Source organism: Phaseolus vulgaris, chromosome 9, assembly GCF_000499845.2.
Source record: "Phaseolus vulgaris cultivar G19833 chromosome 9, P. vulgaris v2.0, whole genome shotgun sequence".
Classification (NCBI taxonomy): Eukaryota; Viridiplantae; Streptophyta; class Magnoliopsida; order Fabales; family Fabaceae; genus Phaseolus; species Phaseolus vulgaris.
This window is the reverse complement of record NC_023751.2, coordinates 35945802-35963298: the sequence shown is the minus strand read 5'-3', so window position 1 is coordinate 35963298 and position 17497 is coordinate 35945802. Positions and strand designations below refer to the sequence as shown.

At 29.9% G+C, this 17497-nt stretch overlaps 2 protein-coding genes across 2 annotated transcripts; one reads left to right on the top strand and one right to left on the bottom strand.

The window, feature by feature from the left end:
• Nucleotides 1-1685: 1685 nt before the first annotated feature.
• Nucleotides 1686-2555, bottom strand: LOC137822450 (chitinase 2-like). The gene has a single exon (XM_068627336.1). The coding sequence runs from the start codon at nt 2553-2555 to the stop codon at nt 1686-1688; it is 870 nt and encodes a 289-aa protein (XP_068483437.1).
• Nucleotides 2556-15207: 12652 nt separating this feature from the next.
• Nucleotides 15208-16424, top strand: LOC137821765 (chitinase 2-like). Its single transcript, XM_068626512.1, has one exon. It carries the CDS (start codon nt 15259-15261, stop codon nt 16126-16128), a length of 870 nt encoding a protein of 289 aa, XP_068482613.1. The 5' UTR covers nt 15208-15258; the 3' UTR covers nt 16129-16424.
• The last annotated feature ends 1073 nt before the right edge of the window (nt 16425-17497 follow it).

Sequence of the window (17497 nt, the reverse complement as noted above, 5' to 3'; positions counted from 1 at the left end):
GTCAATGAATTCTTGTGTATTTTGGAAATTCTAAACATTGGTATGATTTGATTGTTTGATGTTGGATATTTTGAGGTTCAAAATATGAATTATAATCAAGACACAGTATTTTCAGGAAAGAAAATACCGTGTTGAGATTGTTATTAGGGTGTATTGATTTGTGAGTGTCTTGTGAATGAGATGATCTTGGCTCTACTGATATAATGGAATCACATAGATGAAGTTATTCAGTTGGTGAAAGTTGAATGAGGTCCATTTGGCTGAGTCTGAGGTTTGAAAGAACTGATCAAAGCAGATCAAATGGATTTACCCTGTCACATGAAGATGATGAGATATTGAGATAATTATGTGCATGACTGTGGGTTTCACAGCAGTAGTATGACAGGTGCAGGTCTCTGGATGCTAATTTCAATACACGAGTCTTTCGGAAGTAGAGTCAAGTGTCTATGTGTTATGAGTCAGTAGAAGTCTGACATGAGAAAGATGAATATTGAAATTGTTGATAGACACTTGATGGTTATGTGAAATGCATGAGAAAGGATGGATTTATGTGGATGTTTAAAGTTATATTTGTGTTATAAGTTTTAAAAATACCTAGCTTACCCTTTGTTGTGTTTTGTGGTTGTTTTTCTTTAATCTGTGATGATCGTGTATTGTACACAAGAGCAGATGATGTTACAGGTGATAAAGTTTCTCGGTGAGAAGATAGATGATGAAAAATGTTTATTTTTCTTTTGAAATTTTGTTTTAAATTTTATGTAAATGTTTCAAGTCTTATGTAGATAGAGATAATTTGAAACATTATAACAATGAAATTTTAGATATATTTGTATTATGTTTATATATTTATTTTAATATTTCATACAAACTATGATTATTAGATATCGGAAAATATAGGATGTTACAAGACTAATTAAAATCTCTTCAGGGAAAATTAATAAAATAATGTATTGAATTAAAAGTGTTTTAATTGAACACTACCTTATCAAACTCTCTACCCGATTAGCAAGCATATCTAAGAACCCGAATGATTTAGTTAGTGAATCGACGTATTTTGTACTTGAAATTAGATGGTAATAAGTTGACACTTGTGATTCCATCGTGCTTACAATTAACCATTTGGCTGACACTAACATTTTGTCGATTCATCTTTTTGGTGTGCAATTGAGTCTGTTCCAACTATAATGGCACATGTATCAGCTGTGTGCTTGGTGTTTGAATTTGATAAAACCAGTAATTTGTTTCCTAAATATTACTTACTAGCTAGCATCATTAGTCAATAATATCTCAGTAATTATTTATTAAGTATATGGATATGTAATGAAAACTGAATAAGTGCAAAGAAAGGTAAAAATAGCAGATAAGTGGGAAAATAAAAAGAAAAAAAAATGATAAAATGAAAGAGGTGCAGATCTTATTGAGAAGGATTGGATACAAAAGGCACACACAGAGAAAGAGAAAGAGAAAGAAAGAGCACGCAAGAAGGTAAGGGGCAAGGGTCTTATTTAAGTAGTAGCACATGGACTATACATAACAAGCAGGCATAGACATAGATACATAATGCATGCATGCATGCATATGTATGTATGTATGACTACATAGTTACTGATAGCATGTGAGTGTGACCCGTGAGATGTATAGTACATGCATGGAAAAGAAAGAGCATAGCATGGTAATATGGTGACCTAATTGGATCCAGTGAGGACTTTCTGTGCCTTTTCCTCAGGGTAGTGAGCGGGCTCATAGTAGAGGGAGGACTGAGCATCTAAAACAAATATTCCAGAGAGTGAAGCAGATGAGATGAGTTGTAGGGAACCCTCAACAAACACCTCCAGTGATATGTTATCCTTGTCCTTTGGATTAGTGCTGAACCCTGCCAAGAGCTTCTGAACAGTGAAGGTGTCTATTAGGGTTTTGTGGAGGTTCACAAATTCTAGTGTGGTGGAGACTTTCTCTTTGTAGTACTGGTAGTTGACCCAGTCGACACGGTCTGGGTTAGCCTTGAACAAGTTCTGGTAGTGGGAAAGGACAGGGTGTGATGGAGCAATGGAGACCACGAGTCCACTGATGTAGGTTTTGAGGTAGTCTATGACTTTGCCTATGCAGTAAGCAAAGTCATTGGATTCGATGTGCTCATAGTTGATATCAATGCCATCAATCAAAGTTTCAAAAGGACTCTTGTACTGCTCTGTGATAATGGATTTCAGTGATTTCTGCGCATTGTCAATCCATATTTCTTTGTCTTGAGGATTGAATGGAAAATCGCTGCCACGACCTCCAATGCTTATTACCACCTTCACACGCTCATAATTTGACTTTAGGATTCTGATACTTTGGGGATCGAACTTTATCACGTCCCAAGTTGCACGAAAGTTTCCCTTCCCTACTTTCTTCTTGGTGTTTGGATCCTCCACGTAGTCCTCCGAGGCAAAGGCCAAAAGGAAGTGGAATTCTGGGATTCTAGGGCTGATGATTTCCACTGGGAAACCTTTTAGGAGATCTGACTCAATAATGTATTCCCGAAAAATGGGTTTCACTTGGATTTTGGAAGACATTCTCAGTGGCTACTTCTCTTTTGTTTTGTTGATTTGATTTGGTTGTGGGATTTGATGGAGAATACCCAACTCTTTATGCCTATTTATAGAGTAATGCACCCTCTCAGTTTGCTATAGTTTTGTCACTAATAATTCATTCTTTATTCCTCATTAATTATACTTCTCTCAGCATATACGTCATTAATTAGTTGAAGATCAGATCATCTTCTATGCAGTAAAAAATATTATCTGAGTGACAAAATATACATGCTTCTACTTCTCTCATAAATTGCACTATGCATTATGTTCATACACTGGTTGTTACGCTCTCTGTCTAAGATTTTATGCCACCTGTGTGCATATATACGACAACAAACTTAGTTACTTATAACATCACATTTCGTTTTAGTACTTGTGTTCAATAAACAATATTATCTCACTGACGAAATACCGTGTACTTCTCTCATTAATCTTTGTTTTTTATTTCTTACATCCATCTATGCTCTGTGTGTACTCATCTTCTGCATACATTTTATTCACAATATTTGGTTGTTGTTTCTGCATAACTCGTTTTTATGTAGTCCATGTTGTCTACAGTATTTAATAAAAAAATTAGTTGATGATAATATTTAACTATACAGATTTCATTAGTATGTTTTTTGTGAATGGTGCAGTCGTAGTAGTAATAGTAGGATTAAATTAAGACGTTATTCTTTGGGTATCACACAACTAACAGTAATCAGAGGGTAAGACACTCTGATTTACAAGTTCCATTTTCTCTCTTTGGTAACCGATCAATGATGCAGAGGACGAAGGTGTTGTTGTAGAATATAGTACACAAACATAGAAAAAGGAAGACAATTCATGAATCTTGGACATTACTTATAGGAACTTTGTGCAATAAAATTCGGAAAGCTTTTTCTATTAAATGGTGAACGGATGCTATGAGTAAATCATCAAAACTCAGTGTAGATTTTATTTTTTTTGTAAGCCCAAGATTATAATATAATTTTTTTATAATGAATATTTTGACGATTGTATGGAAATATTTCACTTTTAAGGGAATTACAACTTTGAACTTTTCTTCATAAATAAAGAAATCCATCCATGTCATTATGATAAAATCATCAATAAATTAACTAGGAATTATCTAGTGTAGTGTTTTGAGAGAAAAAACAAGTTTTAATGTAAAGTGTGGTATTTTGTCGAGATACATATACATAGGTTCTTCCAAAATAATATATTATATGCTTAATTAACTTTTAGTCCATATATAGTATATTAAGGTTTAAAGGTGAATTCACACTACAATAAAATCATGAAATAGAAACCAATTTTTAGAAATCAAAATAATTAGTTGCAATTGTAATTAAATTAGAGACCATTTTAGAAACTAAATAAAATTTTGGTTTCTAAATTAGTTTCTATTATTGTTAAATAATTTCTAAATTGGTATCTAATTAGCAACCAAGGTTTTAGAGACCAAATTTAGAAACTAAATAATTGGTAGTTAAAACCTTAGTTGCTAATTAGATACAAATTTAGAAACTATTTAATAATAATAGAAACTAATTTAGAAACCATTTTTTTTTAGTTTCTAAAATGGTCTCTAATTTAGTTACTATTGCAACTAATTATTTTTGTCTCTAAAAATTGGTTTCTATTTCATGATTTTCTTTTAGTGTCAATTATTTTTTAATTTTTGAAAAGTTAAATATGGTCTCAATTTTTTTTAAAACTATTTAACATAGTTTTTTTTTATCAGCAAAGAATAAATAAAATAAAATGAGACATTTCAGCAGTGTCCCAACCCTTATACAAAACACCCAAAACAAGTTTCCGAACACCCTACCAACACAGGCTCCAACCAATAATACACTACAAACCAACCATAAAAAATAGTTCGAGATATAGGAGCCCAACAAATACAATTACAACAACCTAACAAGAGATCACACTCTCAAAATAGGACATGCACCCCACAACTAAACAAAATCTTTGCCAGCAGGCAAATGTATCAAACCAAGTGACAAAACTCAACACACCAATCCTACAAAGGGAACAAGTATACCAAATAGATCACACCCTTAGTACAAGACACACACCCAACAACAAAGAGAGTCTTTACAACAAGCTGAAGACCACCAAAAACCCAAGTGCCAATACCAACAAACCCATACATAACTAGAGAAATCCTCCCAGACTTGCAAGAAGCAATCATAGCCAGATAGACCTGTTTACAACTCAAAACACCTTCCAAGCGCAACCCAAGGCCACAAACCTCAATCCAACCTCGCCGGATAGAAGAAACCGTTGAAACTTGCACAAAAATACACCACTACTACCAATTTTGGGTAAATTCGTTAGTTAAATAATGCAAAAAATCAGTCTTTCAAATATCTCATACAACAAAGAGGTTCCAAACACCAATCTGAGTAGGAGAAAACGACCAATTTTTCTTTTACTGTGACCCAAGACCAAGTCTTCCTTTGTACCACAGTAGGAGATAACAAATCTACCTAATTCTTTAAAAACTATTTAAAGTAGTAGTTTTTTTAGATAACAAATCTACCTCATTGATAGTGTCAATAAATATTGAATTAGTTAGTGTCTTATTCTTCTTCCTTTGCTAGTTGCAAGAAACCAACACTTTTCCCCTTCCTAAACATATATAGATTTAGATTTTAAGTAAGAATCTCTGCTAAACCTGGCCAAAACCAGAATCTCCTACCTGGCCAAAACCAGAATCTCTTGAATCGCTTCTCAATATCACAACTTTCATTTCAAGTAAGAGACTCTAAACAATTAAGATAACACCCAATCTGAGAAGGAAAAGTTAAAATCTTTAACTTTTATCCTCATCCATGTCCACGTTTGTAGTTATGCAAGACTAAATATCTCTTCTACATCCACCTTCCTTTCTTTAAACACCATCTCATTCCTATGATTCCATAAGCTCCATAACACCGCTACCCAAACCACTCTCGATACACAATTCCTTTTTGTGGTAAGCTGATTGTAGTAAGCTGATTGCATTGAATTGGAGAAAATGCAACTTTAGATCATTGTGGTAAGCTGATTGTAGTCCTACCCATTTTGAAACCATAGACCACACCTAAAAAACTACTTTGCAATCCACAATAAGTGGTTAACTGATTCCTCCTTCCGGTTACATAAGGGACACAAAAGGGATGGTAATAGAATCCCTTTTCTCTGTAGATTAGTTCTTGTTGGAATTTTTCCTTTGAGAATCCTCCAAGCCTGTTGGAGATCCCACATCGAGATGGGAATATTTCATTGTATATAAGTGGGTGCAAACCTCACCTCATGAGCCGATTTTATGGGGTTGAGTTAGGATTAAAGTCCACTTCGTAATATAGTATCAGAGCCATTTAAAGTCTATCCTATCGAGTGTTTGTTGGGCCTATCGTGTCAGCCGCTATCGGTTCTTTATCGGACCACACCTAATATGTTGTCCCACGCACGATCTGTCACTCTCGACGTGAGGGGTGTATGTTGGAGATCCCACATAGACTAGAGATGAGAATATTAGTGGGTGCAAACCTCACCTCATGAGCCGGTTTTATGGGGTTGAGTTAGGCTTAAAGTCCACTTCGTAATAAAGTCAATGTTAAAGCATTAGGAATCACTTTGATTTCCCATAGCATATCCAATGCTTTACAACTCTCCGAGGGCGTCGTCAAGTGTAGGACTTCGATATGCAGATTTTACTGAGAAATCACCATTTTCTTCAGCTAGTCACACCACCCTGTCCTGACTATCTTGCTCTAGAATACAAGCATGAATATCTACTTCCAGTTGTAGCAGTTGTTCTCTTTCCCATTCAATAGTACTAGATATCTTCCCATAATAGTATATTTTTGTCATTTGCTGATAACTGATTGTGGAACCAGCTTTCTGTTTGGCCTACTTCACAAATTTTGCACAAATCACTCCACCGCCAAGAATGTGTCATTTTATGACTAAGTATGTTTCTCCTAGCATTAGTCTCATATTTAGACTTAAGCACCTCTCTCCACATTCCCAAAGAGTCCACTTTCAATTTTCGCATCCATTTCTTGATTAGCGCTTTATTAAAGCTTTTGGCATCCTTGATCCCCAAACCTACTTCCTTTTTTGGTTTACACAAGGTGTTCCATTTAATCCAAGCAATTTTCTTTTCATTGACACCTCACCCCCACATAAACCTTCTTTGCAAGCTCGTAATTTCTTTACAAATTGATATCGGAGCCTTGAAGAGAGATAAATAGTATAGCGGGATAGCAATGAAGACTGACTTAATCATACAAATTGCAAGCTCGTAATTTCTTTACAAATCAATATTGGAGCCTTGAAGAGAGATAAATAGTATAGCGGGATAGCAATAAAGACTGACTTAATCATACTAACTCTTCCTGCAAAAGTTAGTTTCTTCCCTTTCCATGTGGCTAGTTTCCTCCTCACTTTGTCTACAACCTCTCCTTCCAAAACTCTCTTTTCCTCGCGGATGTCCCCCAACCTTTAAGCCAAGATATTTGAACGGTATTGACATTTGGGCACAATTGAGCATATTGGCGTAAACCTTTAGTTGTTGGTTTTGAACACCTATTGCTCCAATCCTTGTCTTATGAAAGTTCACTCTAAGGCCAGCCGCTAATGCAAAGCATCTGAGTAATAATTGTTGGTTATTAATTCTGATTTTATTACCCTTAAACTATTTTACCGTTATTATTGCATTAATGGTCAGTTTACTGGGCTGATAGTATTTCTATTTCTATTTTATAGCTTCCAATAATTGTAATTTTATTATATATATTATTGAAGTAAATCAAAATGAAAGATCAGTTTTGCAATCTTTGCAATTACCTTCAATCAGTTTCTACAACCTTTTGTTTTCTCTTATTTCCTTCAATTAGTTCCTACTGTAATGCTGAATTTATCTAGAAATATAAAGTTTTAGATAATTTACTTACGAATATGATAAAAAAAACGAATATGTATATATAGGTAATAATCTATATGTAGTGTTAAATTTATCTATAGATGTATATCCAAATATAATAATTTGTAAATAAATTTTAAAAAATTTATAATGAATATTTTGACGATTTCACTTATTCTATATATATATATAATAAGTGAAATATTTCCATACAATCGTCAAAATATTCACTATAAATTTTTTAAGGGAATTACAACTTTCAACTTTTCCTAAATAAAGAAAGTCATCCATGTCATTATGATAGAATCGTCAATAAATTAACTAGGAATTATCTAGTGTAGTGTTTTGAGAGAAAAACAAGTTTTAAGTTTTTGTTAATGCAGATACATATACATAGGTTCTTCCAAAATAATATATTATATGCTTAATTAACTTTTAGTCCATATATAATATATTAAGGATTAAAGGTTAATTCACATTTTGAAGGTTTTAAAAAAAAGTTAAATATAATCTTAAATTTGTTTAAAAGGATTTAATATGATTTATTTTGTTAAATTGTTTTCATTCAAACAGATCTACCTCGTTAATTGTGTCAATTCACAACCACACTACCAAAAGAATGATATGTTTTATTTAATTTATTAATTTTGTTGATAAAGAAAAATATTGAATCGTTCTAAAATTAATTAAAACCACCATATTAAAGTTAGGAATTAATTTAAAAAAAAAATTAAAATCAAATTGAACTCTTTAAAAACAATTGAAACGACATTTAAATTTTTAAATTTTAAAAGATGAAATTGGTTGTTAGCCTTAAGACTAAAAAGGATAATTAAGGCTGTATTATATTCAATTCAAGTTGATATGGGTGTTAAGGTAGGCTGTTCACGTTATGTTTTACCTTTCACTACTTTAAAAAGTTAGTTTGAAAATGAAATGTTTAACGTTATATATTCGTTGATAAAAAAAAATTAGTTTGAAAAACTAACAATCATACACTAGAAATAATTAGTTGATATATTGATTAAATTAGAGATTATTTTAAAAATTAAAAAAAAAATCTAAATTAGTTTCTATTGGTAACAATTTTGTTTATAGCTAATTAGATACTAATTTAAAAACTATTTAACAATAATATAAACTAATTTAGAAACCAATTTTTAAAATAATTTCTAATTTAGTTAAGCAACTAATTAATTATTTTTTATCTCTAAAATTGGTTTCTATTTAATGATTTTCTTGTATGATACTAATCATCATATATTTTGCTAATTATTATTATTATTTTAAATGTTAATTGATTTATTATGACATGTTTTAACCTTAATATTATTATAAAATAGGAGATCCCAATTAGAGATGAAAATATTTCATTATATATATGTGAGTGTAAACCTCACCTTATAAGTCGATTTTATGAGCTTAAGTTATGTTTAAATTACACTTCATAATATAGGAATTGACATTAGATATGAAAAATCATTTTAAAAAATATCACCAACTTTAAAAACATTAAAAAAACATACTACAAGGCAACCTAATTTCACAGCATTTTAAAATGTGTAAAATAAAGAAACAGGCATATGATTAGACAATCTTGTTTTATCTCCATCATAGTCTACTTCAATTTGTTTTGCTCCAATGTATCTCTCAAATGCTTTTATATATATTTATTTATTTTTTATTCATAAAAAAATTAAACCTATTATACTATCTTCACCTGTGAGAAACATCATGTTGATGATATGTTGCATGCCACCAATTTGATGACACGTTTCAATCTTAATATTATTATGAAATAGGACTTCACATTGGATAAAAATAAATATTCATTTTAAACAATATCAGGCACAACAGATTTCAAAATATTTTATATAAAACCAGTTTAAAATTCACATCTAGAAAGCAAGAATGGATAATTTTTTAAATCTAGACACATTACAGTATAATAAATAAGGCAATGAAATATTTTTAAATCTGTAACAACCATTGACCAGGCAATTTATAACTTTATTTATGAACTCTTCCTTTTAGTCTATTTGCCAACACATATAATTTAAATTTCCCAGGTTTTGGTCAAGTTCATCCAATGGTTGTTACAGATTTTAAAATATTTCATTGCATTATCTGTTATTCTGTAATGTCGTCTACATACATTTAAATTTCTCCATTCTTGCTTTCTATATATGAATTTATAAATTGGTTTTATATAAAATGTTTTCAAACCTGTTGATGATATTGTTTAAAATGATTTTTTTTTTTTATCTAATATGTCAAGTCCTATTTTATAATAATATTAAGATTGAAACATGTCATAATAATTTTTAAATAAGTTTGAATGAATCAATTAGCTTAACATCCATATGAACTGAATATAATATATTATCTTTGAAGAACCTTTATATGTATTCGCAGAGTCAAAATACTACACTTTACAAAACTCAAAACTTGCTTTTCTCTAAAAACACTACACTAGATTTCCCTAGTTAATTAATTAATTTTTTTTTGATAAAAAAAAATTCCCTAATTAATTTCTTGATGATTTTATCATAATGACATGGATGTTTATGAGGAAAAGTTCAAAGTTGTCATTCCTTAAAAATTTAGTAAAATATATATTTTTATCAGCAACTAATTAACAAACTGTAGGTGAAATATTCCCATACAATTATTAAAATATTGTGTTCATACATAATGTCACCTTCTCTTACCCATAAAGAAATCAATAAGGAATTGGTGAGATTAGAAAAGAGAATATAAATGGATGTTAAATACTAATGATTTTTTTAGTTTATAAGATGATTTCTAATTTAGTTAATATTATAATTAATTATTTTGATTTCTAAAATTAATATTTATTTAATAAAAAAAATTAGAGAGGACATGTGACATTTGAACATTACAAGAAAACGGTGATTTAGTTTCCATATGTATGCGTGGGCTAAGTGTGGACACGATTTTCGTGGACAAAACCCATGCAAAGCCGGTGCAAAAGTAATTTTTTTGGCAATTCGACGCATAATGGACGCAAGTATAGATTTAAATAAAAAAATATATTTCAGTTTGCATGGGCTAAGACCGACGCAAAGCCAATGTAAATAATAGGAAGCATGGGTTATAGTCCACGCATAGTTTTAGTTTATTGATTTTATATTTATTTAATGTATAACATGGTAATAAATATTATAATTTTTACTTGTTTATTGTATTTATTTTAATTTTTTTAATATTATAATAATTTTTTTAATTTTAATAATTTTGGTATATGTTAGTTAAATTAAATTGATTACGTGTTAATTTTTAAATTATTTAAAAAAATTATCTTAAAAAATTTTAAAATAATTGAAAAATGTTAAAAAATAATAATTGAGTAAAACAAAAAAATTTAATTAAATTTCTAAATGTTATATAAAATACTTAATTTTTTTTCAAATTAATTATTTTAATTTAATTTCATTAATAATATTATAATAAGTATTTAGATATAAATTAGTTAAATTAAATTTATTAAATTGATTAAGTGTTTAATTTAAAATTATTTAAAGAAATTATCTTATAAAGTTTTTAAAGAATTGAAATATGTAGAAAAATAATAATTGGGTAAAAAAAATACATATTTAAATTTTAAAAATATTATGTATATTTTTTGTTGTATAAATTAAATATATATTTTGTTTTATAAATGAAATTAAGTTTTTGTTGTATAAATTAAAATAACTTTTTGTTGAATAAATAAAATAAATTATTTTTTTTATAAATTAAAGAAAGTTTCTTTTATAAATTATATACATTTTTTATACATTAAATTTATTTATTTTTTATATAAATTTAAAATAAAATGAATTAAATTTTTGAAAGTTTTAATATAATTTTTGTTAAATTATATTTAAGCTACATACTTATGAAAATTTTCACGTTACTCACATTAATAATAATAATAAATATAATAAAAATTATAATATGATAAAATTCTTGTTTTATTTTAGTGGAAGTTTTCTATCTCAAGTGTAGGTGACAATGTTAATAATAAAGAAGAATCATAAAGCTTTCAAATCAAAAGTGTGAAGAAAAAAAATTTTGCAAAAGATTTTATTTGAAATGTATAATTTATTGATAATATTATTATAATAATAATAATAAATATATTAAATGTTTTAATTTTATCAGCAAAAATAAATAAATAAATATGAATCATTTTAGGGGTGGCTCTGGTAAAAAACCTACAACAATCTAAACAACAACAACCCCTCACAAACAGCAGCAGAAGGAAACATCAATCCAACCTATCACTATTCACTTGTTTTTAATCGAAAACATACAAACTAATGGATCAAGACACCATTTAATATATATATATATATATATATATATATAATATTTATATAGTAAATATATTAAAGGTTTAGTGTGTTCTACGTTGGTTTTGAAAATTCAAACTGTAGACATTTTTTTTATTAGGAAGAAGCAATTCAAATAAACAAAGCTCACTTAAGGGGTGATTAAACTCTCATACAAAATAAGAGAGACAAAGAGTACCTTTACTCCTACACAACAAAAAACCCAAATGAAACCTCCAATTGCCTACCCCAATACTACCAACTATAGAAAAACTTAAAGGTCAAGGACCAACTTCATTACCCTTATAGTAACATTAAATTGAATGTATACATATCAAGGATTTTAGGCACAAGTTAGAGAATGAGAAACTAATTGCCGGTACTTTTTAAGAGATCCAAGACCAAACCTTAATCTTTCAAACATGAACAATGATATATGGACAACTTGCTCCACTATACAACTCTTAATTTATGATATAAAAAAGGGTATTTTTGTCATTTCATACAAAAGTTGAAATTTTAGGTAAAGAAAGAGAGTTGTATACTTGAACAAGGTTGTCATTGTATCATTTTCCTTCAAATATATCAAAACAAACCAATTAACATTTTTAAAAAAATAATAATAATGTGGCGTTCTAGCACAAAATATATGGTGATTATGGATTGAAGAGAGCTTATTTCGATTGGAAGAGAGTATTTTTTACATTTGTATTTGTTTTTTTATAAGATTAGATCAATCTTGAACTGGATTATATTTATTTATTTTTTATTTATGGATAAAAAAATTGTTAGCTTTTCAAACTAGTAAAATGTAAAACATAACGTCAACATCCTACCTTAACATCCATATGAACTTGAATTGAGTATAAGACAGCTTAATTATGCTTCTAGTCTTTTAAATTTTAAAAATTTAAATGTCGTTTCAATTGTTTTTAAAGAGTTCAATTTGATTTGATTTTTTTAAAATTAAGTCATAATTTTTAAAATAATTATTCGATATGGTGGTTTTAATTAATTTTAGAATGATTCGATATTTTTTTAATCAGAAAAATTAAATAGAAGTAGCAAAATTAAATAGAAGTACAAATAGGTGTTTCATTCCCTATAAAAACAGATTTCAAATAGAATGAAAAGACTCACATCACCAGAAAAACATGAATAGTCTTCCTAACCTGTATTACTTCAAGACAACCAAACAATCAATAATGCAAGGGAACAGTTACGAGCCTTCGATTAAAAATTTATGAAATGTTTAGATTCGCTGGTAGTTTTTTTTTGTGTGATTGGGTTTCTGGTTGGTGAGGGTCTCGTGTGTCTGGAGAAAGAATGTTTGTTCCTATATTACATAATATAAGAGTTGCATCATACCTCAAATAAGTTTTATTTATTTATTTTTGCAGATAAAAAAAGACCTTCCAATATTTAGAACAATTCAATGTAACAACCCATACAATTCAATATTTATTGACACTATCAATGAGGTAGATTTGTTATCTGAAAAAACTACTTTAAATAGTTTAAAAAAAAATTGAAACTATATTAAACTTTTTAAAAATTTAAAAATAATATAAATTCACTTTTAAACCTTAATATACTATATATGGACTAAAATTTAATTAATCATATAATATATTATTTTGGAAGAATTTTTTTTTATCAGCAATAAGAATCTAATAACAGGAATCACTTAGTGATTCAACCCTTATACATACTTATATAATATAATCCAACTTCTTGAGTCACCCAAACCAGCACAATGAAAGAGCTAAATAAATCAACCACTAAAAACCTCGTACTAGCACAACAACAAGTCTTGGCCACCAAACCAACTACCAGCCAAACAACCCACAAAAACCAACATCCAACAAAAAAACAAATACCTATCACCTTAAAAAGTAACAGGCCAATTATATCGACAAGGGAGCAAGATAGCAATGAGAGAAGGAAAAGCAAGCAGAAGGTATTTTAGAAGTTACTCAGGACCAAACCTTCAATTGAGCCAAAGTAAAGATTTATGAATGATCCACCACACCTCCTTTAGAAATAACCTTGTTCCTATGGCACCAAATCTCACTCACCACTGAAATCCACACGCTTCCCAAGATAGAGTTGACAGGTTTTTTAGCATTACAAAATTGTGTGAAATGAGCAATAGTATTGATGGGAGTGACCGACGACACTCCTAACCACTCGAAACATTGAACCCAAACGTGCCAAGCAATTTTACAGTCAAAGAGAAAATGACTAGTTTTTTATCTCGACAAAATACCACACTTTACATTAAAACTTGTTTTTTCTCTCAAAACACTACACTAGATAATTCCTAGTTAATTTATTGATGATTTTATCATAATGACATGGATGGATTTCTTTATTTATGAAGAAAAGTTCAAAGTTGTAATTCCCTTAAAAGTGAAATATTTCCATACAATCGTCAAAATATTCATTATAAAAAAATTATATTATAATCTTGGGCTTACAAAAAAAATAAAATCTACACTGAGTTTTGATGATTTACTCATAGCATCCGTTCACCATTTAATAGAAAAAGCTTTCCGAATTTTATTGCACAAAGTTCCTATAAGTAATGTCCAAGATTCATGAATTGTCTTCCTTTTTCTATGTTTGTGTACTATATTCTACAACAACACCTTCGTCCTCTGCATCATTGATCGGTTACCAAAGAGAGAAAATGGAACTTGTAAATCAGAGTGTCTTACCCTCTGATTACTGTTAGTTGTGTGATACCCAAAGAATAACGTCTTAATTTAATCCTACTATTACTACTACGACTGCACCATTCACAAAAAACATACTAATGAAATCTGTATAGTTAAATATTATCATCAACTAATTTTTTTATTAAATACTGTAGACAACATGGACTACATAAAAACGAGTTATGCAGAAACAACAACCAAATATTGTGAATAAAATGTATGCAGAAGATGAGTACACACAGAGCATAGATGGATGTAAGAAATAAAAAACAAAGATTAATGAGAGAAGTACACGGTATTTCGTCAGTGAGATAATATTGTTTATTGAACACAAGTACTAAAACGAAATGTGATGTTATAAGTAACTAAGTTTGTTGTCGTATATATGCACACAGGTGGCATAAAATCTTAGACAGAGAGCGTAACAACCAGTGTATGAACATAATGCATAGTGCAATTTATGAGAGAAGTAGAAGCATGTATATTTTGTCACTCAGATAATATTTTTTACTGCATAGAAGATGATCTGATCTTCAACTAATTAATGACGTATATGCTGAGAGAAGTATAATTAATGAGGAATAAAGAATGAATTATTAGTGACAAAACTATAGCAAACTGAGAGGGTGCATTACTCTATAAATAGGCATAAAGAGTTGGGTATTCTCCATCAAATCCCACAACCAAATCAAATCAACAAAACAAAAGAGAAGTAGCCACTGAGAATGTCTTCCAAAATCCAAGTGAAACCCATTTTTCGGGAATACATTATTGAGTCAGATCTCCTAAAAGGTTTCCCAGTGGAAATCATCAGCCCTAGAATCCCAGAATTCCACTTCCTTTTGGCCTTTGCCTCGGAGGACTACGTGGAGGATCCAAACACCAAGAAGAAAGTAGGGAAGGGAAACTTTCGTGCAACTTGGGACGTGATAAAGTTCGATCCCCAAAGTATCAGAATCCTAAAGTCAAATTATGAGCGTGTGAAGGTGGTAATAAGCATTGGAGGTCGTGGCAGCGATTTTCCATTCAATCCTCAAGACAAAGAAATATGGATTGACAATGCGCAGAAATCACTGAAATCCATTATCACAGAGCAGTACAAGAGTCCTTTTGAAACTTTGATTGATGGCATTGATATCAACTATGAGCACATCGAATCCAATGACTTTGCTTACTGCATAGGCAAAGTCATAGACTACCTCAAAACCTACATCAGTGGACTCGTGGTCTCCATTGCTCCATCACACCCTGTCCTTTCCCACTACCAGAACTTGTTCAAGGCTAACCCAGACCGTGTCGACTGGGTCAACTACCAGTACTACAAAGAGAAAGTCTCCACCACACTAGAATTTGTGAACCTCCACAAAACCCTAATAGACACCTTCACTGTTCAGAAGCTCTTGGCAGGGTTCAGCACTAATCCAAAGGACAAGGATAACATATCACTGGAGGTGTTTGTTGAGGGTTCCCTACAACTCATCTCATCTGCTTCACTCTCTGGAATATTTGTTTTAGATGCTCAGTCCTCCCTCTACTATGAGCCCGCTCACTACCCTGAGGAAAAGGCACAGAAAGTCCTCACTGGATCCAATTAGGTCACCATATTACCATGCTATGCTCTTTCTTTTCCATGCATGTACTATACATCTCACGGGTCACACTCACATGCTATCAGTAACTATGTAGTCATACATACATACATATGCATGCATGCATGCATTATGTATCTATGTCTATGCCTGCTTGTTATGTATAGTCCATGTGCTACTACTTAAATAAGACCCTTGCCCCTTACCTTCTTGCGTGCTCTTTCTTTCTCTTTCTCTTTCTCTGTGTGTGCCTTTTGTATCCAATCCTTCTCAATAAGATCTGCACCTCTTTCATTTTATCATTTTTTTTTCTTTTTATTTTCCCACTTATCTGCTATTTTTACCTTTCTTTGCACTTATTCAGTTTTCATTACATATCCATATACTTAATAAATAATTACTGAGATATTATTGACTAATGATGCTAGCTAGTAAGTAATATTTAGGAAACAAATTACTGGTTTTATCAAATTCAAACACCAAGCACACAGCTGATACATGTGCCATTATAGTTGGAACAGACTCAATTGCACACCAAAAAGATGAATCGACAAAATGTTAGTGTCAGCCAAATGGTTAATTGTAAGCACGATGGAATCACAAGTGTCAACTTATTACCATCTAATTTCAAGTACAAAATACGTCGATTCACTAACTAAATCATTCGGGTTCTTAGATATGCTTGCTAATCGGGTAGAGAGTTTGATAAGGTAGTGTTCAATTAAAACACTTTTAATTCAATACATTATTTTATAATTTTATAAATTATCAATTCATTTTATTAACTAATTTTTTCAAAGAGATCTTAGTCTTACAGTAAATAGATATCTTTTTTTAATATATATAGAGTCAACTAGACATGAAGGTGTTGACAACACACTATTTTCTTAATATAAATATGTTTTTTCTTAATCTTTTACTAAAAAAAAAATCAATTATGATATCTACAATTTGTTTATTTTAGTCATTGTTATTTTGTTTTTTTGTCTTTCCACAAAACAAAAAGACATTTCCTAACAAACAGCAAGACAAACTTAACCAATCTAAAACAAGTCATTTGTTTTTAAACGAAACATACAAATCAGAAATCAAAATACAAATCTGAATTTTATTTTTTTTTCTAGTCATTATTCCTTTTTAATTTATCAATATTTATAAGGATAATTAATTTACTTTTATCATCAAATACATTTTTTTAAAGAACTAATTAAAACAGTTTTAGTAACTAAAAGTAAAAATACAAATATATTTCACGATTGAAAACATATTTAAGTTTATTTTTTATTTACTAGTTTTTTTTTATAAGTAATTTGATAAGTATTATTTTCTATTTCTAGGTTAATACTATCAGCTTTTGTAGATTGGTCCTATATTA

Coding starts and splice junctions, on each gene's coding strand:
- LOC137821765 (XM_068626512.1), top strand. CDS start 15,259: ATGTCTTCCAAAATCCAAGTGAAACCCATTTTTCGGGAATACATTATT.
- LOC137822450 (XM_068627336.1), bottom strand. CDS start 2,555: ATGTCTTCCAAAATCCAAGTGAAACCCATTTTTCGGGAATACATTATT.